This window comes from Dipodomys merriami, unplaced genomic scaffold (genome assembly GCF_024711535.1).
Source record: "Dipodomys merriami isolate MVZ:Mamm:240054 unplaced genomic scaffold, mDipMer1.0.p SCAF_42, whole genome shotgun sequence".
NCBI classification, from domain to species: Eukaryota; Metazoa; Chordata; class Mammalia; order Rodentia; family Heteromyidae; genus Dipodomys; species Dipodomys merriami.
Genome location: NW_027205826.1, coordinates 13,214,982 through 13,228,133, shown reverse-complemented (window position 1 = coordinate 13,228,133; position 13,152 = coordinate 13,214,982). Strand labels below are relative to the sequence as shown.

The 13,152-nt window shown below is 37.6% G+C and overlaps 1 protein-coding gene across 1 annotated transcript in view; it reads right to left on the bottom strand.

Moving 5' to 3' along the window:
* Positions 1–1,108: 1,108 nt before the first annotated feature.
* Positions 1,109–13,152, bottom strand: part of LOC138807271 (uncharacterized) — a 127,321-nt gene continuing 115,277 nt past the window's right edge. The window contains exon 5 of the mRNA XM_069992832.1: positions 1,109–1,602. Coding sequence (XP_069848933.1) covers positions 1,581–1,602 — 22 coding nt within the window. The 3' untranslated portion in view covers positions 1,109–1,580. The remainder of the gene's footprint in view (positions 1,603–13,152) is intronic.

The following is a 13,152-nucleotide window of genomic DNA, read 5'->3' as shown; positions in this document are numbered from 1 at the left end:
GGATCTTGAATCATGTTTGTCATCACTCCATGGTTTGCCTTTGTCTGTCTTTTTATCTCTTTAATTGTACCATAATTATGTCTTCCGTGTGGGTCAATTATCTCTGAACTAGAAAACAAATCACCATCATTACCTCCGATTATTCTTCCCTTTTCTTTGATCTGATTTTGTACAGCAACCAAAAAAAAAAATGTTGTGTTCATTTAGCCTTTCTCTGGATGCCTTGTTGGCAGAGCTGAGATACAGAAGAAAATAATCTCCCTGCTGTTTCCAGTATTATCTTTCCTTTTCATCTGTCTCTTTCAGCATTTCTGGTACTTACCCATTACCAAAGAATGTTCAAACTACCTTATTACCGAACACAGCCTGTCAGACATAGTGCCCCTTTAATCTTTCTTTTTTGCTCTACCCTAACAACATTTACTAAATCCAAATTAGTACACAAAGCTTTTTCAAACTCCATTAATATCTTTAAGAGCTAGTATCAATAATTCTAAGATTAATGGGCCCCGAGACTTAAGTGACATAGAAAATTAAGGAGGTTGATTTGACCAATGATCCATGAATTCTGAAGAACCTCTCCAGAGTGGTTACTAATTTTTTTTTTAAATAAAGTTAACATTTCTTTTGCAAAAATGAAGCAAGTAAGATAAAGGAAAAAACTCAAAAACTCAAAAAATAGACATCTATGGATTTTTGTAATTTGTTTTATTTTTGACCCTCCCCCCATCACCCAAGGCAAGGAGCTATGTTTGCTTTCTCCTTACAGAGGAGAAACCTCCATGATTTGTTCTTTTGGTCAGTTTTCCTGAGAATGGGACAAAAGGAGAACATGTCTAGCCCTACCTATTGACAACCTGATCTCCCAGGGATACCCACAATGAATTGGAAGGAGATTTTTTTTAATTTAAATTTTATTTTATTTTATTTGAGAACATACTGTACAGAGGGGTTACAATTACATTGGCAGGATAATGCATACATTTCTTACCAAGCATTGCAGCCTCCTCCTTTGTTTACCCTTCACCTCCCTTCCCAGCCTCCCCCCTCCCCCCCCCACCCAATCATACCCCCCTCCCTCCTTGGAAGGAGATTTTTAATGCTAGAGAAGGATGTTAATTATTCAAATGTCTTGTGCAGCATGAAAGTGGGAAAAGGGTTTTACTAGGGCAATTTCTTCTAATTCCTACTGGCTAGGAGTTAATCAGACTCTACTCTTAGCACATCTTAGTGGCTCTTCTGCATCTGATGAGAAGCTTTTCTTCTGCAGATCATTCTTCTTTCCCTAAATCTGTACTGAGTCATCTACTCAGCAAATATAATCAAATGTGTTGCAGACACCAGGGAAGAAAGAGCCTCAATATACTCAATATACTCAGTAGGGTTGAGGCGGAAGATGAAGAGTTCAAGCTGAAAAAAAATGGACACATAATGGTTTAGAAAAATGACATTATTTCCAAAAAGTATCTCTTTGACTATTAAGCTTCTGATGATGAGGATAGCAATAGATCAGGAGTCAGGGTAGAATTCTCAGACTTCATATCCCAGCCAAGATCACCACAATTCATCCTCCGGGTGCATCACAAGGTTTCGGTGAGGATCCTTTGAAATAATGCAGACAAAAATGGATAGCATGAAGATAACTATGCAACTATAAAGCTCTCTTCAATTACATGGCCTCTCTTTTCCTACTCGATTTATGTAGTTGAAAAAAGAAAAGTTCAACCATGTATTTACATGCGTGTAATATTCAGCCACTAGTTCTCACCAATCTATTCTCACTTACTTGCGAAATCCATATAGGCATTGTATTATAAATACACTGATTTTTGTGGATAAAGAAAGTGGAAATTTAAGAACATTATTGTCCCATCAATGCTTGTGATGTACACAATAATTATTTACCAACCATGCACTTATTGAGCAACTACATCTTTAACAACTATTTATTTACTTAACAAATATTAGATGCTGGAACTTATTCTAGGACCACCTTAGCAAATTACAGCTCACAGGCCAAATCCTACAAGACTTTTACAAATAAAGTTTTATTGGAGCATGGCCACGACATTTGTAGTTGTTTTAGTACTGTGATGGTAACATGGCCCACAGAGAAAATAAAGTACTTATCTCCTGTCTTTTCATGGAAAAAATTTGGTGATCTCTGCTTTTGGAGTTTGGGCTACAGCCTTGATGAACATTAAGAACAAAAATATCTCTGTCCTTATATTACTTATATCCTAATGAGGAAAGACAGCCAGTGTGAGTTATCTGAACATTATTGTCATGAACTTATCAAAAACTACGCAGGGTAAGGAGTATGGGATTTGCCTAAGGGAATTGGAAATGGTTGTACATGTTGACAGATCTCCTGGGAAATTTTCAGGGTTTAGGGGTAAAGAGCAGTTGACCATAGAGGCCTTTGCAAGAACTTTGGAGTTTTTGCTCTTTGTTCAAGTAGGAAAATGTCATGATATGTGTTTTAAAGGATCATTATGAAAATTATGTGTAGAAAGCTACAATCAGAAGAAGGAGAGGCGTTAGGAGGGCCCTTTCCATATGGATTTACCTAGGCAAGATGAGAGTCCTCAAGTGTCAAGGGCAAGTGTCATCATTTAGTTTCCTTCGGCAATGATCTCAAGGTTTACTAAACAGAAGGCACTATGAATGCCATGGTCCTGTGGCACCTTGCTACTCCCTTGTAAAACACCCAGAGCACTTACAAGCTGAAGTTAAGGGTTCAACCAATAGTTTTGAACAGCAAGCATTCCTCTACCCTACAGAGAATAAATGGCTTTGCTAGCAGCATTTTCTTACCCACGGAGCAAGCTAGCTGAGAAGAAATCTGAACATTAGGTTGCTTGATTCTGATTTAACATAGAAATTCCACCAAATCAGAAACTTCAAAGCTCAATATGTTAATGAATTCCTAGACTCTCTGGTGACCTCCTTCTGGTTAAAGAAAAGATCTATCAAATCAACTTCTCTTTAATTTAAAGTGAAAATTGATGCTATCCAAGTGGCAGGTGTAATCATCACGTTAATTTCTTGGGAGATAATATAAGGGACTTCCCAAAGTAGAAATTAACCAATTATAAGCTTCATTAACTTTGGAATTCCTTGTTGAGATTCATGAACTATTTTCTCTTTTAGATATTCAAAGTTTATTTGTGTAGGCTTTGAATTTATTGATATGGCTAAAACAGTCCAGAGATAGAATTATAGCTCATCTCTGAAAGAAAGTGATTGCCGGGCACTGGTTGCTCACACTTGTTATCCTAGCTACTCAGGAGACTGAGATCTGAGGATGGCAGTTCAAAGCCAGCCTGGGCAGGAAAGTCTATGACACTATTATCTCCAATAACCCACCAGAAAACCGGAAGTGGCACTGTGGCTCAAGTGGTAGAGCACTAGCCTTGAGTCAAAGAGCCGAAGGACGGCACCAGCACCTAGGCCCAGAGTTCAAACCCCAGGACTGACAAAGAAAAAGAAAGTTAAATTGATTTATCAAAAATGTAATTTGAATATTAGCATTCGAGTCAAATCTTTTTTAAAAAATTAACAAGCAAATGAATCATTTGAGAAAGAATAATCCAGGAAAAGGACATTCAAATATGGATTCTTCCTCTAAAAGATTTCTGGCTCCATTTTTCAGAAGTTGCTGGGATAGAAAATATCCTCTTTCAGAAGGACGGCCAATAGACACATGTGTCTCAACCTCCCTAGCCATAAAAGAAATGCAAATCAAAACAGCATTGAGATACCACCTCACCCCAGTTAGAATGGCTAAGATCAAGAACTCTAATAACAACAGATGCTGGAGGGGATGTGGACAGAAGGGAACCTTACTGCATTGTTGGTGGGAGTGTAAACTTGTTCAACCACTTTGGAAAGTAGTATGGAGGTTCCTCAAAAGACTCCACATAGAGCTCCCCTATGACCCAGCAATCCCACTTTTGGGCATTTACCCAAATGTTCACAAACAAGACCATACTAAAGCTACCAGCACAACTATGTTTATTGCAGCATTATTTACTATAGCTAAGATATGGAACCAACCCAGATGCCCCTCAGTAGATGAATGGATCAAGAAAATGTGGTATATATACACAATGGAATTCTATGCCTCCATCAGAAAGAATGACATTGCCCCATTTGTTAGGAAATGGAAAGGCTTGGAAAAAATTATATTAAGTGAAGTAAGCCAGGCCCAAAGAAACAGAGGCCCCGTGGTTTCCCTTATTTGCAATATCTAGTATATGTCTGAGTCAAGCAGAAAAGATCAGGTAAGTTGATGTTAGGGAAATGAACCCTAAGTATTCAAATGTTTTTTTTTTCTTTCATGTGATTGTTTCTAACACATTTATAAGATTATTTCTTTGTTGTTTTGTATGTCCCTCCTCCACAGTATAACCCCTGTTTTCACTGTATTTGATGTCGGTATAATTTGTGGAGGGGAAGGGGAAAAACAAGTCGTTTAAATAAGGATACAGGTGGACCCATAGCAACAATGAGATGTACAATTGGTTATGTCGAAAACAAACTTTACAACCTTGGGGGGGATTGGGTGAGGGGGCGAGGGGAAGATGGGAAGGGATGAGAAGGGGAAACAAAGGAGGAGGCTACAATGCTTGATAGTAAATGTACTCATTATCTTGCCCATGTAATTGTAACCCCTCTGTACAGTATTTTCACAATAAAAAAAAAAGAAAATATCCTCTTTCAATGGTCTGTTCAATGACAGAAAGGAGTTAGTAGATTATCTACATGCCTGTCATGTAGGGACATTAGGAAATCATTTATTATCTCAGTCTAGGCACCTACAGTACATTGAAATTGCTATACCCTATTTTTCCAGGACAGAAATAAAAATAATTATGAGAAAAATCCAAAGAATTAGGCATAAGAGAAAGAGTAGAAAGTAGCATGTCTTTCATCATTGTTCCTACTTGCTTTAAGGGAGATGGTATTTTGGAGATGTTAAAATAATAGGTTTTGTCATTGGGACAGCATTTGCAAATGTACATTCTGCAATCTGCCTATGAATTTAGGCCAGTCCCTGAAACATTCTAAGCCTCATGCCTTCATAGCTAAAGAATGAATAAGTTAATGAATGTCTCATAAGGTTACACGTAAAGAATACAACATATCCAGCGTAAGTGATATTAATTGCAGCTATAATTATTACTACTGTCTGAGAAACAGCAGAGCTATAGTTCAGTCCAGATAATTTCATACCATTCTTTTTGAGCCAAATATCCCCTAATAAAAATCTCAGGTCCATTTACCTCACACCAGAGATTTGAGGAAAGGCCACATCTGCTGAGAATGTGAACAGAAATTTGTTCTCCTATTAGTGAAACTAGAAATGTTGCTTTCATTCATTTCTGAGATTTGGCTGAAGATTTGGAAGCCTTGGGGGCACCTGGCACAGAGAATTCCAAGTTATTATTGAAAACTGAAAATGTTGATGAACCTTACAGCCAAAGGCAGACCACATAGCATGAAGCTAAAAGTAGGGCAATGAGAAAAACAAGGCTGAACTAATACTCAAGCCTCAGACCTGTGGCGATAATGGGATCTCTGGGAATAATGGAACTGATCAGAAGGAATGAGAAACAAAGCAAAACAGTGCTGATCTGGATCCTTTGTAGAAAGATATGCCTTGTGGGTACCATGGATTTTTGAAGTCATTCTTGCTACTAGAATAACAAAGACATGATACATTTGATTAGGATCCCATTGAAATATCCAGTTCTAAGACTCTACTCTAGGAATTTCTTACTCCATCAAATTAAAAAGAATCTTAGTCTTTAGAAAGTGTTCTCTTGGTTTGTCTTGGCTTATTAATAATTTTTTTAAGATAGACCTCACTGTGACTTACCAGAAGAACTTTTTCCAGAAATTACAGGCAGCCTTGAAACCTAATTAATAGAGTATAGCAGTGAGAAACTGAGTATATGAATGTACATACACGTGCATGTGTACATGTGTGTTTTCCAGTGAGAGGGACTGAAGACTCAAGTCCTGAGGATGAACTCTCGTGAGAAGACCTACCACAAACCACCTGGAAAAGCAGCTGTTTATTCCTTCAATGAAAAGTCTGAATTCAAGTTGAAAGATTAATTCAATAACTTCATATTAATTAAATACCCACTCTTGCCAAACTGGGAGCCAGGGCATAGATTAAATTAGGAATTCATTATAAAAATCCAGTTGAATAACAATAACACGTTAGATAAAATTTGTGATGAAGATGGTCATGAAAAAATGATAGAACACGAGATACACTTTGATGGTATCACTGAAGGGAATTTCCAATAAATGAAATGTAAGGTTATAAGAGAAAGGGAATTCAAGATGACTCCAAGTTTCTTCACCCAAGCAATTAGCAGGATAAAATTAACTCATCATTGATACATGATTATTGTGGGAGAAATGGATTTAGGAGCTAAGAAATCAAGAGTTATGTTTGGTCATATTGAGCCTATGAGATCTTTCTAAGGAGATGTGTTAAGTAGGCAATTGGATATATGAAGATGTCTTAGGAAGACAAGTGTGGATTGTAGCTATAAATTTCGGAGTTGTCAGAGTTCCGATGGATCTTAAAATCTGGGAACTAGGAAAGATAACATAAGAAGTGTAGAACCAACGATAAGGATATAAAGACAGGGCTTTGGAAGAACAAACAGGAGTGATAGAGGAAGTATGGCAAGCAAAAGAGAAGGAAAATTAAAAGAAGCAAAGTGAAGAAAGTATTTTAAGAAGAAGAGAGTGATAAGTTCTTAATAACATTCTAAGATGTTTGGGAATAATAATTTCAATTGTGGATTTGGTATACAACCATTAAGATCTATGTCAAGACTCTGGTGGACAGGAAACAAAACATTAGTTAGTGTGTGTTCAAAAGAGATTAGATGTAGGGCAATTGGAAATCATATATATGAAGAACTTTTTTTGGTAAGTGTTTTAAAAAGGGAAGCAGTGGGTAAAAACAGTGGTGAATTTCCCATGGAAGGTAAAAATTTATCCTAAATTCCTAAGTGAAATCTCAGGTTTGAAAATCATATGTTCAACCCCACTGAGATAATGGGAAAGGAATAAGATTAACTGTGGTACAGTAGACTGCCAGGACTCAGAAAGATGTTTGTCAATAGAAAGATATTTACAATGTCAGGGGGCAAAAAATTCATTATTAAATTTAGTCCTTGAAAATATCCCTTTCGTCTAGTAGACCCCAGATATCTGAATGTAATAGATTGAGGGGAACTACAAAGACATATGTGGTATTAGCAAGAAACACAAAACATAAACACAAAGAGACCCTGAGGTGCCAATGCAAATGTTTACCAAATATAAACATTGTAAGAAGAGTTGTAAGGTGAGTCCATCCATGCTTCCAGGAAAGATGAAAAAAGCCAGTTCAGTCCTGATGGGAACACCCCCAGTCCCACCTTCTGCTGCAGAGCTACACAAGACTCAAATTTCAAATGGTGAATAAATACAACTGTTAGAAAAATTTTCAAATAAGTGAAGATTTGTTGTTCTTCTCTTAGAGAGAAGGGTCGAAAGAGTGGTACCCTGTCTCTAGTGCATCAAGGGAAAAAGATCTTAAATAATGGCATGCCATTAGGAAGGAAGCAAATTGATGATTTAAGGCTGAGTGAGAAACAAACAACAACAACAACAAAAAATCCATAGGTACTCACTACCTGTTACTGAGAAGCCAGAGTGAAATCAGAGGGACACATTTTGGAGTTGTGTGAGTCTTCTTGTGTCCCCAGGTGTATGAGTTCACAAATGAACACACAAACTGCTTGCTGGGAGAGTCTGAAAGTGGGTTCTGGACGGCTCAGCTCTCATCCACATGTAAAGGAGAGGGTGACCAGAATTTAGGTGACTGCTCTTTTGTGATTTGGCAGACGAAAGAAACTCAAGTGTTCTATCAGCCAAGTAACCATATTAATGTTGCCTTTCTGTGTTTAAACTAAAGAGAAATGCCTGCTGGAATATGACAGGTAAGCAGTAAGAAGTTGTTTCTACAACAACCTCTGTTACAGGAAGGTGACTAGGGATATCAGGGTGTCAGAAAATCTATTCATATTAGAGAGCTATAGATGAGATGTGTTGCTACCCATAACCCACTGATCCATCCCACACAAAAGCTAATGTCTTATGCCTGACATGAGAAAATGCACATTCAGCCACAAGAGAAACAAAAGTATAAAACAGAAAAGCTTTTCTTCCATTATCTAAAGCCCTCTCGTCTCAACCTCAGAAGAACCAGAAGTGAAAATTCCAGAGGAATGGTAACAGAGATGTCCACATCACTTTTCTCTCTGCAAACCTGACCTCATTACAAATTAAAAAAACAACAACAACAACACTGCATTCATGAAAGATGACATCCAAGGTTCTGAGAACCCAGAGAATGGCTAATAAATTCTATGGCTTTTTCTAGGAGCCCTCTTCTGTGATTTCTCACAGAACTACTGAGGAATGAATGGAGACGGAAGAGAGTACTGTGTTCAACCTTACTTATCCCTTTGATTGACTGAAATCTAATAAAACAAAAAGTAGGCATTAACACAACACTGGAAAGCACAGGCAGAGAGCTCAGTCACTCTAAGCAGATCCTGATAGCTCTGGATATTGATTTTAGATTGCAAAACCATTGATACCTAGCCCCTCACATCTGGTTTCACTGAGTTCTCCTAAAGGATCTGGAGAAATGGGAAGTCAATGACAACCTTTAGACCATATTTTGAAAGGGCTAACTACATTGCCATTAAGTGACATGGCAACCTCTATTATGCTACAAGTTCACCTACATCCAGAGGCCTCTTCTTCTACAGATGGCTGAAACTCTGAAGGCTGAGCAAGAAGACTAGTCCAAGTACTGGAATTTTGAATCATAACTGTGCAGGATTTATTTGCAATTTCCACTCTAGGGGTTATTGCAATGGCCAATTCAACACCAGATTTGATACTCGTTCATTCCAAACTGCATGCCATCCATAGATAGCCATTCACCTGAGCATCTGTGAAGAGCTTACATTGCTTAGGAGTTTTATTAACTATTTGGGACTCTGGGAAGGGCACTGTGCCTGTGTGGCTTCAAAGGCTGTATTGTAACAAGAGTCACAGAAATTGCAAGTATGCTGCAATGTACTAAGTAGTGCACACAAATACATAAAAACCCAAAATGTATGAATCATTCCCTGCTTGTGTATTTGTGCAGCACTAACACCAAATTTCCCACCAAAGGTTTATGGTTGCCTTCTGCAAGGAAGAGTTAATGCTAAAAGGAAGTTACATGTATCCCAGTCAAACCTGTCTATAAATAGGACTAGGTGATCTGGCCAACAGAACATGGGAAGAAGGGATGTACACTACTTCTAGGCATGGACCATAAGAATCCTGCATAATATCCTCCAATAGTCACCACATACATTATACCATAATACCACCACTCAGTACCACATGATTACATAACATATATATAATATGTAGACATATACATAGAGAGGTCTCTATATATTCAAAGATCTCTATTCCCTCTCTACATAGAGAGATAGATATATAAGATACAGATACAGAGGTATATGTAAACAATCAAAACATAGAAGCTACATGTTGAAGAGGACAGTCTACATTAGTCCAGACCCCTGAATTATTGTGAGGAGCAGAGCCTACTACCCTCCTCTTTATCTGACTACCTTTTCAAGTGGAAAATTTGAAGTGAGATTTGGGGGTTTTCACGTACAGCAGGCACTATTGTCATTAATAAAACATTCAAAGTCCTAATTCTAAACACTTCATGCAGTTAGCATTTTAAATCAACCACAACAGCCGTATGAATGGGATGTTATATATTTTACATTTTGTCAATGGGGAAACTGAGGCCCATGGAGGTGATACCATTTGTTTAAGGTCATACATAGACTTAATCAGTATGGAAACCACTGCATTGTTGAGGAACGGTAACAAGAGTAACAGAAGTCACAAGAAATTGCAAGAGTCATTATAGCCTCTGATTTTAAACTTCAGGGTCAACACTCAGATAATGGAAATGTGCAAAGGCTTAACTATAAAAATCAAAAGCTTCAGAAGAAAACACATCTGTGTGTTTTGAGACTATCCCTCCCACAAATGCTTAGGAAACTCAACGATAGAAGTTAAACTAATTGTAAAATACCATGACTTGGAAAAAATTAATTCTGAATCCAATTAAATGGTAAAAGAGTATTGAATTCATAGAATATAAATTAAAATCCAATGTAATTTAATGCTTCCTAGGAGTTCACATAATATCAAAATGCTTCATGATCTGCTTTAAATTCAATTTTATTCTAATGAAAGGATTTTAAACTAATTGAGTAAAATAATAAATATTAAGATTTTTGTTTAGCTCCATATTTGTGCATTTGTAGAGGCATATTGCTTCATCCAGAGAAATGGGAAGCTATTTGAAGCACCAGAGGAGTGAACAACTGAATATAGCAGAAGTTTGAAATAAATGAAGTAGTGAATAGAACAGACAGTAAAGCTACAAAATAAGAGTCAAAGGCCAAAATGTATGCCCTCTAATGTACTTTTATGAAAGAAGGTATACATTTAGATATGATTGCCCTAGGCAAAAATGAAAAATTGCAATGAATGACTAGAATCACAATATTGTCCTACCTTTCTTAAATTTTTAAAATTACTATAAAGGCAATGTACAGAGGGGTTATGGGTACATAAGTCAGGTAATGAGTGCATTTCTTTTTGGACAATGTCATACCCTTCCTCACTTTCTCGCAGGTTTTTCCTCCCATCCCTACCCACAAATTGTATAGCTCATTTTCAACATAGCAACATTTTCAACCACTGCTGCATTTGTTCACTTTGTCCCACCATTTCAGTGTCCCCCTTATCCTCCCAAAGACAGATAAATGAACAAACAAAGGGAAACAAAGACAAATAAAAATATCTTTTGTTTCCATTTCCTGGAATTCATTTTGATAAATATTATTTTATATTATCAGATGCATCTGGCTACTGTGCCTTTGTGATCCTCTCCTAAGATTATCCTCCTTTGGCTGGGCACCAGTAGCTCACACCTATATCCTAGCTACTCAGGAGGCTGAGATCTGAGGATAATGATTCAAAGCCAGTCCAGACAGGAAAGTCCATGAAACTCTTATCTCCAAGAAGCCACCAGAAAACCAGAAGTGGTGCTGTGCCTCAAGTGGTAGAGAATCGCCTTGTGCTGAAAGGCTCAGGGACAGCATCCAGGCCCAGAGTTCAAGCCCCACAACTAACCAAAAAAAAAAAAAAAAAGCATATCCTCCTTTGGTCTCCCTTTGTGTAAGTGCCTAGAGACTCGTAGTACATTTGTTTTTATTTTACCATCAATTGTGTTTACTTTTAGATTTACAGGTATATTCTAGCTACCACAAATGAGGGAAACCATATAACCTATGTTTCTCTGGGTCTGGCTTACTTTGCTTAGTATTATTTTTCCCAAGTCCTCCTATTTCCTTATGAATGGTACAGTATCTTCTTTTTGATGGACAAGTAGAAAGTCCCACCTTTATTGACCAAGAAAATGAATTCTGAGGGTCTTGTTATTCGTGTGTGTGTGTGTGTGTGTGTGTATATGTGTGTGTGTGTGTGTGTGCGCGCACGCGCGTGCACACATGCTGTGTTAGTACTAGAGCTTGAACTCGGGGCCTAGATATTGTTCCTTCACATTTTTGCTCAAGGCTAGACTCTACCACTTGAGTCACAGCTCCACTTCTCACTCTGTGGTGATTAATTGAAGATAACAGTTTCTCAGACTTTCTGTCTGGGTCAGCTTTGAATGTTGTCCCTTAGCTCTCAACCTCCTGAGCAGCTAGGGTTACAGGCATAAGCAGCTAGTATTACAGATGGCCAGCCTGAACTCTTAGAAGAAACATAAGCAATAGACCAAGACTTTGATAGCCTATCTATAAGACAGACACAAGATTCCTATGATTACTTTCTACATAATATCATTCAGTAATCTTGGTGCCATCCCAAAGCTTGCTCAATATAAAGTTACCAAAGGAACCCAAATAAATTGACAGATATACCCATCCTCTGGCAATCTAAGCTTGAAGTTCAGTTCATGTGATTACTGGTAGATGGCATATCTTGGAAAATGAGCTAACTCAGACCACAAGCATTGATAGAGCACAGAGTTATTAATTATTTACCATAGACACTCAGAAAAGAGGGGTGATGGGATGATTGGAGGGAGAATGGGTATTCCTACCCCCAGAGAAGATAATCAGGACCCATCAAACAATAAAAACCAAACATATTGAAAAGAGAAGGTATATAAGGGCAAATGTATCATAATAGTAAATAATTAAGATATATAACCAGCACCTGTATCCCCCTTTTGACCCAAAGGCCTACGTTATAATTCTTATTATTGAGAAGGCATTTTCCATCCCATTCCTTTCCTTTTCTTCTATTTGTACCACAAAAGACAGGGATGGAATGGTATAGATCTAAGTGCAAATTAAGCCATTCTATGGCTCCAGCTCCATTGAGACACCTGGTTGAAGCATATGTCAAAGTACAGGAATGAAAGGATGGCTTGTGGCTCAGGGTTAACACACTTGACTACCATGCACAAGGCCCCGGGGTCAACCCTCAACACTAAAAAAGGAAAAGCAAAGTCAAGAACAGGAATGAAATCTTCTGGGAAGAGGATACACTGTGGTGAACATTTCAAGTGGGAAGAAGAAGAAGCTATTAGCAAATGTGGATATATAACTAATCAGAAATGACTCTAAGACTCACCAAATGACAATTCTCTCACGAAAATGTAACCATTCAGCAATAGCAGCCTAGGAGTAAACAGTGAAAATACACTTTAATTCTAACAGTACTGAAAAGTTTTGTCTTTTAAGGCTAGTATTGTATATAAATAGCATCAAAGCAGAAAGGGATTGGTGGAAAGATTAAAACAATAATACCTTTTTCAAAAAGATACCTAAACAGCACCAAGAAAGATATATCTCCTTTTGCTACATCCTTCTGTTAGGAAAAAAGAATAGAATAAAAGGTGGCCATAGAGCCGACCATTATATTATTTTTAAGTTCTTTCTCAGGTATTGATATATAGGATAACTC